General features: G+C 46.8%; 1 protein-coding gene across 1 annotated transcript; it reads left to right on the top strand.

Moving 5' to 3' along the window:
- Positions 1-506: 506 nt before the first annotated feature.
- REXO2 (RNA exonuclease 2) lies at positions 507-17526 on the top strand. Its single transcript, XM_054997840.1, has 7 exons — positions 507-665; positions 4213-4296; positions 5489-5566; positions 6081-6192; positions 13383-13491; positions 14043-14096; positions 17130-17526. Exons 1-7 carry the CDS (start codon positions 513-515, stop codon positions 17257-17259), a joined length of 720 nt encoding a protein of 239 aa, XP_054853815.1. The 5' UTR covers positions 507-512; the 3' UTR covers positions 17260-17526.
- Positions 17527-17760: the final 234 nt, after the last annotated feature.

Here is a 17760-nt window from a genome sequence, read left to right as displayed (position 1 = left end):
GGGAATTGCTGGAGAATTTTGGTTGGCATTTGGGCAGAGGGGGGTTGAGGAGCTCTCCGTGGGTTATAATGCCTGCTAGGGTTGCCAACTCAAGCCTGGGAAATTCCTGTAGATTTCCCAGCCCTGGGAGTTCAGCAGGGGTGTGATATCATAGAGTCGCCCCCACTCCCCCAGTAGCCAGTCTCTCCAAGTGAACTGATCTCTGCAGTCTGGAGATCAGTTGCAATCCCGGGAGATCGCCAGTCACGCCCTGGAGGTTGGCAACTCTAGCGATGCCACTGCCCACCGGCGAGCTTCCGCGTGAGTGGGCAGTGCGGCTGCGCGCAGGAGAGTGGCTAGCGGCCCTGAGACTACAACCCCCGGCATCCCCCGCGGCCCGTCTAAGCGACCGGCTTCTTCGGCGCACGAACTACACCTCCCGGCAAGTCTCGGGACGCAGCCGCCGCTTCGGGAGAGCCGGAGGCCGCGCGGCGCCTGCTGGGAACTGTAGTGCCTGGCCCCTCGTTGCGGCGATGCGCGGCGGCGGAAGGGCCTGGCGGTGGGTGCAGCTGCTGGGCCGGCCGGCAGGGCGGCGGCGGTTCTGGGGGGCGCCGGAGGGGCACGGAGGCGCCGCCATGGCGGAGGCCGGCGCGATGGGGCAGAGGATGGTCTGGGTGGACCTGGAGGTGAGGAGGCGCGAGGGCAGGCGCCTGCCAGGGGGGACACGTGTGCCGTGGGAGGGGTCTTGCGTGTGCATGGGTGTGGCCTGATGCCACCCGGGAAGGCAGATGCGGCGGCGTGGGGGCTTCAGCGAGGGATGTTAATCTCCAGGAGGTGGCCGGAGATCTTCCAGAATTACGATTTATTTCCAGATTGCAGAGATCGCTTCCCCCTGGAGAAAATGGCTGCTTTGGAGGGTGGACTCTCAAATCTCCAGGAATTTCCCGACCTTGAGTTGGCAAGCCTACTCGCCGCATGGTTAGGAAGGATTACGGGGCAGCGTCCTGCTGCTGAACAGCGACAAATAGGTTGATGGACACACAGTACGACAAATCCCCAGGAATCTCCTTACCTGGAGGTGGTAACCCTAGCTCCATCCCATAATGCACTCTAGGAGCCGTGTGCATCCCAGAACGTGGGAAGTTGCCTCGATTCCATTAGTTTTGTCTAGCAAGTGTGATTCCCCCCCCTGTTGTCTTGGTGCTGGAAGGAAGGCAGTGGGAGGGCTTCTGGTGTCCTGGCCTCACTGACAGTCCTTTAGATGGCACTGGATTTCTAGCCACTGTGTGTGACAGAATGTTGGACTGGATGGGCCACTGGCCTGATCCAACATGGCTTTGCTTATGTTCTTATGTTCTTATGTTCTTCCTTCAGCATTTGGGGAGCAGGAAGGAGCAGAAGGTTTCAGTGGGGAGTCGGGGGGGGGGCTTGATGGGTGAGAAGTTGCAGCCCATAATAGCACCTTAGTGTATGGGGTGTACCCAGTAGTGCAGTACTCTTGTGCTTGAGCATGTGGAAGTTCTAAGCTATTCCCCTTCCCCAGGCAAGGACTGCACAGGAAGGGGGGCATGGCCCCTTTGATGCTGGGCATCAGAAAAAGAAGGCAGCAGAGTTTCAAACAGGAACCGCTCTGGTTCTTTCTCTCTGTAGAGCTACAGTGACAACAGCTTCCTTTTCTGTCCCTCCCCTGGCAAATCCCTGGAGTGGACTAGCGCAGTCTAAGTCACCAGCCTTGACGAAAGGAAACACGTTGACAGAAACACCACAATGGGTGCCCTGCCTGAGCTGGCAGCAGCGCTCTCGGGCACGGTGCTGGAGACGCCTGGATGCGGGCAGGGGGGACTTCCGCATTCATGCCGGCACCAGCCTAGGACTTTGTGGATTCTTTGGCAGCCGTGGGGGTCTCTCAAGTTCTGACGGACCCAACACATGGGAGAAGGTCCCACCTGGGACTTTTGCCCTGAGCCTTCAAGGGAGGGTCTGGTGTCAGGGGGTGGAGGCTCAAGCGGAGCCGTGCTTTCACTGCTGCCTACTCAGGACGGGTGAATGCGGCTGCAGTGCTCTGCGCATGGAGACTTATAGATCCTGCTGAATTCCAGAGTGCACTAGGGGAATCTTCGGGTTCCCAACACATGCTCTGTTGAGGCTGCGGGTAGGAACTTGAGACGTGACGCTCCTAGAAGCTGTCTGCAGGGCTGTCCCTCGACTTACGAAGCAGCAGCGACAGTGGCAAAAAATGTGATTTCTTTACTGTTGTATCATCTAATTCATGACCATCCCAGCTGCTTAAGATACGTCGCTATCCGCGTCCTCCTAAATGCAAGCCTTTGTTGTCTTAGGAACAGCTGTGATGCTTTTGAAAAGTTTTTTTCAAAACTCAGATCTCTCAGATGGGATAGTGATTGAAACATAGCTCAGGCAGAAGAAACGTCTACTGCCTTGCCCTGTCCATTTATGGACCATTTTGCCCCAGTTTTTGACAGGAACTTGGGATCTCTGAAAGCCCCCACTTATGCTCTGGATCCTTGCCCACCCTGACTGCTGAAATCATGTAAGAATCATCAGTGTGGTATAGTGGTTGATGGGCTGAACGAAGATCTGGGAGAATTAGGTTCAAAGCCCCGCTGTGCCGTGGTAGCTCGTGACCTTAGGCCAATCGCACACTCTCAGGCTAACCTACCTCACAGTGTTGTTGTGGGGACAAAATGGAGGAAATAAGAATTTTGTACGTCCCATTAAGTCCCCAACTGGGGAGGAAGGTGGAGTATAAAACAAAGTAAATAAATGATGTAAATAAAATACATAAATGAGTCCTTTATGTCCATTATAAATCAATTATCAACTCAAGGCACTTTCCGTCAGCCACTCAAAAAGGTGGTTATCCGTCTTCCTGAATAACTAACGTCTTCAAGGACTCGTCAGCGGTGGACCCTTTTCCGCCCGGTTTCAGGCCGGGCTCTGGCATGGAGAGGGTGCTGGTGGCTTTGATTGATGATTGCCCTCTGCGTGTAGAAAGGCCGTGCCTCTCTGTCGCCCCTGTTGGATCTGTCTGCAGCCTTTGATACAGTGGAAGCGGACCGTGTCGTCTTGTTGAGATGTTGGAATGCAGAAGTTGGTATCAGGGGATGTGCTTTGGATTGGCTTAAATCATTCCTTACAGATCAGGCTCAAAGAGTTGCTGGTGGAGACTTGTCATCGTTGTGGGATTTGTCCTCTGGGGTCCCACAGGGTGCAGTCTCATCCCTTGTGTTATCCAACCTCTATGTAAAGCCATTGGGAGAACTCGTTTGTCATTTGGTAACTGGTTATCAACAGTTTGCTGATGACACCCATTTCTCAATCCCTCCATACCTCTGTATTGTCAGGATTCGGTGGCTCAGTCTTAGGTGTTTGACCGCAGCAGTCGGGCAGTAGCTCAAGACCTTTCCTGCATCACCATAACATTCATCCAAGGGCCAGGTGGGTTGCTTGCTTGGCTCGATGTGGGATCTTGAACTGGATCCCACAGATCCATTCTGCCAGTGGTAGGACTTCCTCCTGGCTGAAAGATCCTGCCCGACATAAAACACTGACATCTGTGTCAAAGGAGGGGACAGATCTAATCTGCTGGATCCAGTCCCTCGTCCGGTTATCTGTCATCAAGAGCAGCCAGTCAGGTGGATCCTGGTGGTGATCGCCATGTTATGTTGCTCATCTCTCCCTCCTGGAAATTAAGGGTATACGGCCTGTGAGCCTGTTGGGTTTTTTTAACCTTTCTTCACTCACAGCCTTCAACAAGCGTATGGGAATGAACTTGCCCATCTAGTTAATGGTGACAGCCATTAGGATTTCCCATAAAAGCAGGATGCATCACTCAGTCCATGGATTCTCCTTGTGGTGACAAGGTTAACATTGGCGTTCCAATCGCTGTTTTAGAATTTTGAGCTGCACAAAGGTTGCACTTGCCGCAGTGGCCACTGGGGCTTTGCCCCAAATTAAGCCAGGCTTTGGGGCTGCTTTTCTGCATTAATTTCTGAGCTGTCCGTGGCACGGACTCTCTTGTAACACTTCACTGGGCTTTCCCCCCTCTACAAATTCCCTCCGCTTACAGGCTTTTGCGAATGGCTGCTTCACCTTCGAGCAGCAGGCCGTGCAAAGGGATTAAGGTTTGTTAAAATGCGCTTTTTTCCCCTAGCTGGTGGAATAAAGTTTCCCTGACATCTTATGCGTGTTAACTTTTTGCCATTCCTACAGATGACCGGCTTGGATATTGAGAAAGACCAGATCATCGAGATGGCCTGCCTCATAACCGACTCAGACTTAAATATCTTGGCTGAAGTAGGTTGCGTTTTGAATGGGTGCCAGGCGAGTGCGGGCTCCCTCCCTCCCTCCCTCCCTCCCTCTTGGTGGTTGTCTTGGCCGTGGGAGGGCTTGCCTTTACAAGGGGATTAGCCTGTTTGAATGCTTTACATAACAGCTGGCTGACTAAAAGCCCCTTCTGGACATGCCAATTCCAGATGTTGGCAGCCTGGGAAATGTCTCTGTGGATTCAAAGGGTTAGGGCTGCTCGTGGCTGCTGTGAAGTCTGACACCCGGTTAAACGGTTTTTAGTGATTTACTTTGTGGCTTGGAATTAAGTGTGCACTTATTTATCATTTGGTGCTGTTACATGTCAGGTCTTGAACGAAAATAATTCTTGCACTTTATAAGATATATTAATATTTAAAATCACTTGCCATTCATCGTTTGCCAAAAAAGAAAGTGACCTTTCCATAATTTGATTGAAAAAGCCTGAAATTCTAGTCTAAAAAGTTTGAAGAAGTGATTTCTGACATGGCTGAAAAATTGCAATGCAAAAAAAAAAAAATTAAGCCCTGTTCATCAGGTGTGACCAAAGTGAGCTGGAGTGAAGGCACGTGGCCCCAGCAGGCGTCAGAGGTCTGCCCCCCATTTGCGGGTGTTGCCTTTCCCACAAAGGTCCCATCACCCGGTGCGAAAAGCAAGGCTGGCAGTTAAGCAGGTACACAAAGAAGCGGGCAGAAAAGCTTCCTTGTATGGTCTGTTGCAAAGCCCCTGGAGATTCCAGCTGAGTTCCCTCCTCCAGCAAGGATCCCGGCCACGACTCTCAGGAACCCAGGAGGGCCTGCGGTCAACCCTGCCCCTCTGGCAGGGGGCAGCAGTCCTTGCCGTTGGCGTTATTTGGATCAAGTCCCCCTTTCCTTCTGGTAGCACAGGACTCTTTTCCCTCTCTCTGCTCCTCAGCCAGAGAGCAGAGAGAGGAAGAAGTTGTCCTTGGCTGTCTTTGGCCCCTGAGTGGCGGTGGTTGGAACTGTCTTAAGGATGATGAACGTCTGTGGCAAAGGAAGACACTCTTTGTACGCTCAGAAAATCTCAAAAATATCCCTTCGTACCTGGAGTAGAGGAAAGTCGTGCTCAGGGAATTTGCTTAAAGATGAGGTTAAGCTGCAGTTCTTCTGCCAAGGCCTTGATCCGAAATGTCTTGTTTTTCTCTCTTCCTTCTCACTAACAGGGTCCCAACCTGATAATCAACCAGCCAGATGAACTACTGGAGAGCATGTCGGAATGGTGCAAAGAGCATCATGGGAAGGTAAAAGTGCTGCAGCTTCTTTCTGTGATTCTTAAGCAAAATGGTAAAGAGTCCAGTAATACCTTTAAGACTAACCAACTTTATTGTGGCATAAGCTTTTGAGAACCACAGCTCTCTTCATCAGATGCATCTAAGGATGCATCTGACAAAGAGAGCTGTGGTTCTCTAAAGCTGATAGTGCATGTGACGAAGAGAGCTGTGGTGCTCAAAAGCTTATGTTACAATAAAGTTGGTTAGTCTGAAAGGTGCTACTGAAGACTTTACTATTTTGCAACTACAGACTAACATGGCTAACTCCTCTGAATCTTAAGCAAAATGGTTGACAGTGTTTTGCCATCTTCTGGCCATGGAGCAGGGGTCACTGGATGTGTGTGGGAGGGGGAAGTGTAGTTGTGAATTTCCTGCATTGTGCAGGGGGTTGGACTAGATGACCCTGGAGGTACCTTCCAATCCAAGGATTCAATGATTTGAAAATGTGGCACCCTGCCTAATGTTGGCTGTTTCCTTCTTGCAGTCTGGCCTTACCAAAGCGGTGAAAGACAGCACAATATCTCTCCGCCAAGCAGAGTACGAATTTCTGTCTTTTATCCGGCAGCAGACGCCACCGGGACTCTGTCCTCTCGCAGGTAAGAGGCATTTCATTTTCTGAAAAACCTTCACGTTTGCATTGATTTATTTACAGTATCATGTACCCTTCCTGTCTGTGGCAGGTTCCCCAAGCAGCAAACGGACCAAGCCATTAAAAAAATTTAAAAAATGGTTTAAAAAGCTCTAAATCCTACAAATCATTATATGACCAATTTGAAAGAATCATTCAAAACTAATCTGAAAATTAACAGCAACTAGAATACCTTAAACAAATCCCAGAGGGGCTGCCTTTTTAGCCTGTTGTGGTAAAACCAAACAGATATCTTGTGGATGCTTAAAGACTGGCATGTTTATTGTAGCATAGTTTTTTGTGGACTAGAACCCCATTCAAAGAATAATCATAGAATCCTAGGGTTGGAAGGTACCTCCAGGGTCATCTAGTCCAACCCCCTGCACAGTGCAGGAAATTCACAAGTACCTCCCCCCCCCCCCCACACACACACCCCAGTGACCCCTGCTCCATGCCCAGAAGATGGCAAAACACCTCCAGGATCCCTAGCCAAACTCGACTGGGAGAAATTGCTTCCTGACCCCAAAGTGACGATTGGCATTACCCTCGGCATGTAAGAAGGGGGCACGAGAACTAAGCACTGATGTAACCCTTCCTGCCCTCCCTCTCATGATCTGCCTGGATTCACAGGATCAGCATTGCTGTCAGATGACCATCTAGTCTCTGCTTAAAAGCCTCCAAAGAAGGAGAGCCCACCACCCCATTCATTAGATGCAAGAAGTGTGTCTTCAGATGGCGCGCGCGCACACACACACACACACACACACACCATCCTTGGGGGTAGAGGTAAAAGTCTAAACAGTGAGGATCAGAAAGGCAAATGTAATGGAACCAAACTGAATGTTTTCCCAATCTCAGTTCGGTAATGGTTAGATTTCAGGGCTGTGATAAACTAATGAACACACGAAGTGCTTTATGCTGAATCCGACCCTTGGTCCCTCCAGGTCAGAATTGTCTACCCAGACAGGCAGCTGTTCTCCAGGCTCTCAGGCGGAGGTCTTTCACATCACCTCCTGCCTGGTCCTTTTAACTGGAGATGCTGGGGATTGAACCTGGGACCTTCTGTGTGTGAAGCCACGCCCCCTCAAAATACACTTCATTAAAGAGGATTGAAACACATCATATTTTGCAGGGAGGGGGCTGGTGTTGATCACATAGCCAGACACTACACCGTATATGTCATGAATCTAAGTACTTGTCCATCTGCCCGCAAGAACATTCGTAGCCGTTCCAGAAGTTTTTTCCAGTTTGATTTCATCAAGATTGCTAGAGACTCAATAAAAATAAAAAAGAGCAAACCCCAATATAGGTTTAAAAGGCCGTTATGGACCTTGTAAGGTAGTATCAGGTTTACTGTATGCTGCTCACATTAATATATAAATTTATTTGGAAAATTTATGAGCCATCTCTGCAGAGACCTCCTTGAAATGGCTCACAAATTAAAATCATGAACAAAAAGGCATAACAATTATCAGTAAGAAATCATTAAAATCACATTCAGTAGTCCAAAATGATATGAATGAAAGAGTCCTCACTCAGGCTAGAAGTAGGCCATAAATACACCTTTAAAAAATGGCAGATGAATAGTCAATCATTTTTCCAATATTATCACACGTGTTGGCTACATATGAAGCCCGCTTGACTTTTTGAATATCATCAGCAATAAAATTATTCTGTCTTCTAGATAAAATACCTTATAGATCTCATAATCTTGATATAATAAGGAAATTGGTCGATACAAGGCAATTTGGGAAGATCTTTCACTTTTATGTTAGTGATTCTCTGGCATAATTCCAGCTATTAGGCAAAATGAAAGAAATCAAGAAGTTATTAATTAGCCCAGTTGAAGGATTTAATAGAACCAAACTGAACGTTTTCCAAATCTCAGGTACTTGTTAAATTTCAGGGGTGTGATAAACGAATGAATACATGAAGCTGCCTTATACCAAATCATTGCTTCATGAACGGGATAGATCTTGTTTCATCAGAACATTGCATAAAACATTTCATTGTGGACAACAAGATGATTTCATCTGAGGAATTTTTAATAATCAGCTTCACGCTGTTGCATGTTCTGAAATAGCTTAATTTTGGATTCTGAATGTAACTCTAAAGCGTGATGACATGTTGGTAAATAATTCACTAGCATAAGCTTTAGCTGCATCCCACAGTATTGGCCAAGAAATGTATCCCATGTTATTGATCTCCGTAAACTGATGATGATTGACTAGTATATAACTTCTGACTTACTCATCAATCCAAATTATGCCGCCAAGCATGAGCCTTTGGAGAATAATTTGGCAAATGTATGTCCAAGAATATATCATGAATAAAAGATAGCCATGAATAAAAGATATAATTTATGATTCTTTTTTTAAAAAACCCTCCATATATCACTTAAGGAAAGCCATAGAATTCCTTTAAAACAGAAAAAGGGTAAAAATGAACTTTCAGCAAACACCACTAGTATATATAAAAATGTTTACCATTAAAATTAATTCATAATATTTTATCACCAGCAACAAAATCTGTCAGTTCTTGGAAAATCTTCATAAAAAATTAACATGGTACATCTTTTGGTTAACTAATTCTTCCTTATGAAATAAATAAAGGATAACTTCTTTTGCCACTTGAAACAAAAATAACGGTAGATTTAATATAAATAGCCACTCCTCTTGATTTGGTTAAGCACGTAGCATCTCATTTAGTGGCCACCAAATAGTTCTGTTCTTTCTTGATGCAGGCTTCTTGTAGATGATAGCTATTCTCTGCTTTTCCAAAAACTGGAACAACTTTTTAATGTTATGGCTAAGGCCGTTAACATTAAAAAATCAAAACCTTTATCAGATTCAGAGAGAGAGAGAGAGAGAGAGAGGTGAAGCGTAGATATTTCTTGCCAAAGTATTATTAGTTAGTCTTAAATATCATCTTAAATTTACCAAATTGAGATTTCTACCAGGATTTGGATTGAGGGGAAACAATCTGGAAGTCTTCAAGAAGGAGCTAATATCCACAGATTCAGTAGTAGGAAAATGGAAACTTGTTGAGTGAACTGATTTGGAAAACTTTTCCAGATTTGGAAAACTTTTTGTCAACTGAAAGTTCCCTCAGAAGAAAGGGCGAGTTCCTTAGTTCTTATTTTAAAAGTTTCTGGTTAAATTGGAAAGTCAGCTTGGAAGGGGATCCCCCGTTTGTATTGGATTCTTACTTTCCGCAGCTCCTCTCTGAGAAATGTATGACCTTTTTTCAAGGTTATGGGGGGAAACTGGTCAGACAGAAGTTGTATTCATTTCTCCTCAGTGTATGATGTCAGGGTTATTCCCTACTTCACATGCTGACTTATCCTCGGAGTACAGATTTCGAAATATCACAAGAATGTCTCTCTCAAGGTGTTTGGAAGAAGTAATGTGAAACCGTCAATCACAAGTTGTTAAGGTCATAACTAATACAAAAGGCAAACAGATCTTTTGAATATGTAATCAAACTGTACCCAGCAGTTTTTCCAACTAAACTTTATACTATTACTCCTGCTTCTGTCATCCGTTTGCTCCATCAGTAGCTGTCAGTCACTGACTCGATTATTGTTAATTCTACAGACAGCATCTACACACTGAAAATTGAATCGAAGCGCCTCATGAAATAGGTCTTTGTGTTTGATCTTAATTTCTTCCAGAGCTTCCCTGCGCTGCTTAAACATTTTATTTGCTTAGCGTATTTGAATTACCATCCCAGATTGCCCAGTGTTACATTCATTTCTCATTTTTAGTTCCTCTCCTTGTGCAGAATATTTACTTTAAAACTTGACATTCAGATGTAAAACTGTTGTTTGTCTCACCTAAGAGATGGTGAGCACTGTCAGTGGAAGCAGAAGTTTGCTCTTTATCATGTCTTCTGTTCACAGAATGAAAGTAAGAGGACAGGCCGTTACTTTAGTGACACGTATCCGGCAATGCAATTGTGATTCCTACCCCTTTCCCTCCCCTTCCTCTGCAGACCCCCACTTTGTTGCCAGTGCTGTTCCAGAAGGTCTGCTGACCCTGGGGCCACCTTGCCGCCCACCTCTGCTGGGCGACCTTCTGCTGGTAGCCTTTGTGGACTGCTGCTGTGCCGCGTGGCAGCAGGAGAAAAATAGTCGGCGTTGTTGGTGGCATGACATCACTTCCAGAGGAAACACAGACATTTTTAATTTCTTGATTAAAGTCTCTGTCTCCTCAGGCAAGACTCTGGGCCAAGCTGGGAGCATCTCTTGCTCCTGCAGCAGCTCTTCGTTCATTGGTGGACCGTCGAACAGGCGACTGCAATATTCTTCCCAAATAGCTGGAGGAATGCAGAAATCCATCCCCTTCCTCCCTCCCGTAGCACCAGAGACCAAGGACCCCTTTTTTTAAAAAGAAAACCCAGAAATGCCTCTAGGCAGCTCTACGAATCACCTGTGATTCCTAGAGCTACCCAACGGCACTTTTCTCAGAAGATACGTCGTGGCGTAGACACCACCATGTCTCCACCCCGAAGCTCCCATTGGGTTTCACACAACCCTGGCTGACCCCCAAGAACAGAAGTTTTGGGGGGTTCATTGGACAGCAGCAAGAGGAAATCTAGAAGTCCTGCTCTAGGGAGTCCTGTGGATCGTTCATTACACCCCTGTGTTTGTGTGTGTTTATGTGTGTGTTCCTATATCAACTAGAACTAATTGAGTCGTGTTCAGTTGTACTGTAAGACCTAAGTAATTGATTCTGAAATTGATCTCAGACTTCAGTATTGAACATCAAGGGATATAAAAACAAGGAATTTTTTTGTACATTTTCTTCATCTCTCTTGTTCTTCCCTTCTGTTTTAATTAATCCCATATGAATGATAGATGTCAATATTAAAAAACACCACAATGAGAACCTGCAATTAGGCAAGAAGTCTGAAAGATCAACGCTCCTAACGGGATAGAGCAGACATTTCAAAAAATGCATTTATTTTCTTCCTTTCTTCTCTTTCTTCCTTTTCTCTTTTTTTTCTGGTTAATTACGTGAGTAGCAGCAAAAGTTCATGTTAGAAAGTGCTTTTCTTTATCTGAGAAGCAAGCATGACTGGGAAAGCCACAGCAAGACTGCAACTGACCGAGAAACCGATAGCAGATAAGCCTCAAAGAGATTCAAGCCAAGTTCCTGGAAGCGGCAGTGCAGAAGTCAGAAGCGACCCATTTCTTCATCTTCCCCACTTCTTTCTCTTTCATTTCCCTTCTTTTGGCCCAGTTAATTGCAGCAAAAAAAATTCCAACAGTAGATCAAAGCTGCTGTTTCCCAAATAAATTATGACTACCTTGGCCTCAAGCAAAGTAAGTATGGCAGAGCCCCCTGTAACAATTGGTGGTGGGCGTGCATGGCTTTGGCTGAGGGCTGTCCAAAGGGCTGAGCTCTTCTGGTTGTGCCCCTCGGGTGGCATGCCAGCCTGCGCTGTCTGCAGGATTACATTGCACGTGCCATTCCCCACCTGGAAACAGCTTTGTCTTCTTCCTGGTTCTGGGATAGTGGGAGGCGCTCTATTTAGCAACTGATAGTGGCTAAATAGAGAGAGGCTCACAGCAACCTCAAGCTCAGCTCTCCAGAAATGAAATCCAACCCCCCCCCCCCCCTCTGCATCACTTTCACACTGAGGTCTCTCTCTGTCAAGTTCTTTGGCTGAAGAAGGGCAACCGAGTTCATATTCTGCGTTTTCGCCCACTCGACGAATGCTTCTGATTCATCAGCGTCATGCTGGAATTCCTGGCTATGTTTTTGCATAACAGTCATCCCTTTTCCTCCTCCGTGTCCAATTTATATTTGGAAGGAGAGAAAGTCAGAGGCCCCCCTGTGCTGATTAGAAGGGCTGTGTTTACCCTGTGGGTTCCTGGAGTGATAAATAACAAGGCAGCACACTTTGAATTTGTGATCTCATCGAGTGCTGCTTGCGGAGATGGTTACAGGTGTGGCGTGAGCGTCCTTAAATACCTTTTTCGTTTCCGAATTCTTGCTTTCAGGGACTGATGGACTGGCCAAGGGGCTTGCTCTGCTGGCCTTCGGCTGTCTTCTATCTTGCTTGACGGTGGTTTGGCGGCGCTGTAGCCTCCTAGGCCTCTTTGCTGATCTCCGACCCTCTTCCACCTGTTTAGTGTGGACTTGTGCCCTGGGCCGCTCCCTCTCTCTTCCCTCTCAACGGAAGTGCAGGTTTCTCCCTGAATCTCTCGGCTCCTGCTGGGCTGCTCTTGGTATTCCTTATTGAGGTTGGAGAGCCCCTCTTCCTTGATGCCAGGGACATTCCTTATCCGTACACAGCCGTCTCTCGGTCTTCCTTTCTGGAGTTCTCCCTGCTCTTCCCCTGCACCGAAACACCTACATAGTGCCACTTATTAGTCCCAGTTGCTCGTCAGGAGACTGCCAATCTCTTTAAAAGTGGATTCGCAGTTCTCAGTCGCTGCTTCTGCCCGGGGCTCTCCTGTGCCGCCTATTTATCTGGCTGTGCTTGTTAGCGTTGCGGGAGGCTTCCAGTCGAAAAGAGCCAAGAGTCCAGTAGCACCTATACAACTAACAAAATGTGTGGTAGGGTGTGAGCTTTTGTGAGCCACAGCTCACTTCTTCAGATACGTAGGAGGCTTCCAGTCGGAGTCTGGATGGGAGGCCTTGAAGTGTCTTTAGCAGGCGCTTCTGGTCTTTCAACACGGGCCTCTCCAGGAAATGAGTTTCAGAGCCTACGTGGCAGGAGAGGAATCTATCCTTAGCTCCTGCTCGATTTGCTTCTTAGGGGAAGGGCACTTTACTGTGAACCCTTCGCCTGCCCACTTCCTCACAATGGACAGTCAGCAACCAGCTGCCAGTGGATATCACACTGCATTTAAGTGCGTGGAATTCTATATAATAAATGCCTGATTGTTTATTAAGTGGTATTTAACGACCATAAAATGGCAAATGTGTTATTTAATGAAAAAAATGATGTTAACTGGAGAAGAAACATTTGTTTCCTGTGTCCGAAGCATACATTTGCCCGAAATTTGGGGGCAAAGTCAGGAGTCCATGTGTGGGAGGGTGATGCGGTCCTTGGATGGGGTGAAAGTGAGACCTCCTCCAACCCTTGCCGCCTGTTAGCTGGTTGTACTGCACATAAACAAAACTGGTGTGTTTACATGTGTTTTAGGAAACTCGGTTCATGCAGACAAGAAGTTTCTCGACAAACACATGCCCCAATTTATGAAGCATCTTCACTACCGGATCATTGACGTGAGCACTGTTAAAGAGCTGTGCAGGTGGGTGACAGCTTAGCATTAGCACGCCGTGGGTGGGTGTTGTGGGTGTGGCAGGGTAAGGCAGAAAGGGCTCGAGGGGAGAGATCCGCTAATGGTGGTTGCTAGTTTGGAACGAGTGGCAAGGCTGCCCAGAGAATGCCCAGCAACGGCGGTTCAGGTGGTTTTGTGGGCATTTTGTGGGATGTGTTTCCAGAGCATCAGTCGTCAGGACTGGAGACTCCTTTAATAGATTCTGTTTCTACCGTCGCAACAAGTAATGCAAATTGCATCCCCTTGCATTTGTGTAATTGGTTCTGCAATTTGGGTTCTCAGATAAAGTAAATAAATTAAAAAATGCTGATGGTTCGAAGGCTGGGGTCGCGTTTATTTTCCTATGACAACCGACATGTTTATGGTGCTGGGTTTTTTGGGCAGGTGAGTTCAGTGCTTCAGTGGGGCTGACTGGGCACATTCTGTACCTTCTCCAAACCCACCCCTGCTCTTGGCACTTAATTTGGGTGCAGATGATTGAGATTTCACTGATAGGTTTGAATTTTTGTGTGTGTGTACAGACGCTGGTTCCCAGAAGATTACGAGTTTGCACCGAAGAAGGCTGCTTCTCACAGGTGAGGCTTTCCTAATAGGCTCCTGGATTTCTCCAGAGGTACAAGACTCCTTTCCAAGGCTAGAGAACACCTCTGTTTTCATAATAGTAAAGAGTCCAGTAGCACCTTTAAGACCAATTTTATTGTAGCGTAAGCTTTTGAGAGCCACGGCTCTCTTTGTCAGATGCAACTTTATTGTAGCATAAGATTTCAAGATGCATCTGACGAAGAGAGCAGTGCCTCTCGAAAGCTTACGCTACAATAAAGTTGGTTAGTCTTAAAGGTGCTACTGGACTCTTTACTATTTTGCTATTATAGACTGACATGGCTAACTCTTCTGGATCTGTGTATTGTCGAAGGCTTTCACGGCCGGAGAACGATGGTTGTTGGGGGTTTTCCAGGCTGTATTGCCGTGGTCTTGGCATTGTAGTTCCTGACGTTTCGCCAGCAGCTGTGGCTGGCATCTTCAGAGGTGTAGCACCAAAAGACAGAGATCTCTCAGTGTCACAGTGTGGAAAAGATGTAGGTCATTGTATCTACTCAGGAGGGGTGGGGTTGAGCTGAGTCATTCTGTAAGAGTTTCCCAGGGTGTGGAATGCTAATGGCGGGAGGCTTCACTGTATCCTGAGGAGGTTCTTTTGCATATGGATTGGTGCTTGATGTGCTAATCTTCTCTGCAGGGCTATTGTCGGGTGTGGAGTGTTTTGTTGGCCTGGTGTTTTTCAGAACTGGAGCCCATGCTCTGTTCATTCTTAAGGTTTCTTCTTTCCTGTTGAAGTTTTGCTTATGCTTGTGAATTTCAATGGCTTCCCTGTGCAGTCTGACAAAGTAGTTGGAAGTGTTGTCCAGTATTTTGGTGTCCTGGAATAAGATACTGTGCCCTGTTTGAGTTAGGCTATGTTCAGCCACTGCTGATTTTTCAGGCTGTCCAAGTCTGCAGTGTCTTTCATGTTCTTTTATTCTTGTCTGGATGCTACGCTTTGTGGTCCCGATGTAAACTTGTCCACAGCTGCAGGGTATACGGTATACTCCTGCAGAGGTGAGGGGGTCTCTGCTGTCTTTTGCTGATCGTAGCATCTGTTGTATTTTTCGGGTGAGTCTGAATACTGCTTGAAGGTTATGCTTTTCCATAAGCTTTCCCATCTGATCAGTAATTCCTTTGATATATGGCAAAAACACTTTTCCTGTAGGTGACTGTTTTTCCTTGGTTGTTTGATTCATCCTGGGTTTGATTGCTCTTCGGATTTCATTTCTGGAGTAGCCATTTGCCTGAAGTGCGTGGTTTAGATGATTAATTTCCTCATTGAGAAAGCGCGGCTCACATATCCGTCTTGCACGATCCACTAATCGTGCAAGACGGATATGTGAGCCGCGCTTTCTCAATGAGGAAATTAATCATCTAAACCACGCACTTCAGGCAAATGGCTACTCCAGAAATGAAATCCGAAGAGCAATCAAACCCAGGATGAATCAAACAACCAAGGAAAAACAGTCACCTACAGGAAAAGTGTTTTTGCCATATATCAAAGGAATTACTGATCAGATGGGAAAGCTTATGGAAAAGCATAACCTTCAAGCAGTATTCAGACCCACCCGAAAAATACAACAGATGCTACGATCAGCAAAAGACAGCAGAGACCCCCTCACCTCTGCAGGAGTATACCGTATACCCTGCAGCTGTGGACAAGTTTACATCGGGACCACAAAGCGTAGCATCCAGACAAGAATAAAAGAACATGAAAGACACTGCAGACTTGGACAGCCTGAAAAATCAGCAGTGGCTGAACATAGCCTAACTCAAACAGGGCACAGTATCTTATTCCAGGACACCAAAATACTGGACAACACTTCCAACTACTTTGTCAGACTGCACAGGGAAGCCATTGAAATTCACAAGCATAAGCAAAACTTCAACAGGAAAGAAGAAACCTTAAGAATGAACAGAGCATGGGCTCCAGTTCTGAAAAACACCAGGCCAACAAAACACTCCACACCCGACAATAGCCCTGCAGAGAAGATTAGCACATCAAGCACCAATCCATATGCAAAAGAACCTCCTCAGGATACAGTGAAGCCTCCCGCCATTAGCATTCCACACCCTGGGAAACTCTTACAGAATGACTCAGCTCAACCCCACCCCTCCTGAGTAGATACAATGACCTACATCTTTTCCACACTGTGACACTGAGAGATCTCTGTCTTTTGGTGCTACACCTCTGAAGATGCCAGCCACAGCTGCTGGCGAAACGTCAGGAACTACAATGCCAAGACCACGGCAATACAGCCCGGAAAACCCCCAACAACCATCTTCTGGATCTGTTTTCATAGAAATGGAATTTGTAAAAATCCATGAACAAAACGGGTCCCTGGAAAGAATCCGTTTTTAAAACAGGAAGGCCACAGCGTGAGGGACTGGCGTGTGTGTGTGTGTGTGTGTCCTTTGTGCTGCCTCCTTTTTTCGACAAAAGCGCCACCATGTGGTGGCACAGAAAGAACTGCAGGAAATTCGTCTGTTGGGGCATGGAAATGACTTTTTGGTCAGCTAAATCTATTTCATCCTATAAATTCCTATCAATGGTAAAAAGGCGGGGCTTTGTTTTTCCCTTTGTGGTCGTATTTTTCTCATTTGAAGGCTAATTTGAATGCATGCTTAGTTCAGTACAGCATTCTCACGTCCCTCCCGCCCCGTCCCCCCAAGCTGGCCTGAGGAGCATGGTGATACATTCATTTATTAAAAGATACATACCCCACCTTTCCGTCACGGCTTACAATTCTAAACTAAAACCATCTCCTTCCCACCCCCAAGAAACACAGGGAAACAGACAGGACGGCATAGTAAGCTTCGTACCAGGTGGATGAGGCGCTGGCTCCCTGCACCCCCACCCCCCCTTCGTCGGGTTAGAGCACGCCAGGCTGGCTTGCAAGTATTCAGGTCCAAATTGTGCAGAGAGACACACCTCCAAGATTCCGTATTTAGCCTGTGTGAGTATTTGGAAGTGAATTGTGCACGCACGCGCACACGCATACATACGACCTCTCTGTAATTCTCTTTAGAGCTCTTGATGACATCCGGGAGAGCATCAAAGAGCTTCAGTTCTACAGAAATAGCATCTTCAAGGGGAAAACAGATGAAAAGAAAAGGAAGCTAGTGGAAAATGGCGAAAACGAGAACTCCACCAGTTGATCTCATAGCCCTCCTCACTCCTTAGGAAAAGTCCAAGACCTCAGGCTGCTTCCTGGCACGTCCAAGACGACGGCTTCTGTGCTCCCTGGCTTCCCTAAGGTGGTTCAGAGTGATCGAGCCCTGGATGCGCGTGTTCTTCTGCGCTTGAGCTGTGGGCCTTGAAGCCTTCGCAGTTGTTTGCTTTGGAAGAACCTTTTGCATTGGAGAATCCCTTCTGGTTGCTTTTAGGCGCCCTCTTTTGCTACAGAATAAACCCACTCTGCTGAACACCTGGGGCTGCTTCCTTGCTTTCAGTCATGGTTTCTTCTGTCACCTTTGTTCTGCCTCCTTTTTCACTTAGGCCAGCCTTATTGGCCATGGCAGTTTTGTGTGTTTGGGTTTGCTAAGCGCATATCCTACTATATAATTCCCTTAGCGTCTTTCCGACGACGCACATTTATGCTGGTGTGCCTGCGCGGGCGCGCCAGCGTAAAAGGGCGCCGTGGAAGGCCGCTTTCGAGG

Source organism: Eublepharis macularius, chromosome 14 (genome assembly GCF_028583425.1).
Source record: "Eublepharis macularius isolate TG4126 chromosome 14, MPM_Emac_v1.0, whole genome shotgun sequence".
In the NCBI taxonomy this organism is placed as follows: domain Eukaryota; kingdom Metazoa; phylum Chordata; class Lepidosauria; order Squamata; family Eublepharidae; genus Eublepharis; species Eublepharis macularius.
The sequence above is the reverse complement of the archived record's forward strand: the minus strand, read 5'-3'. Positions and strand labels throughout refer to the sequence as shown.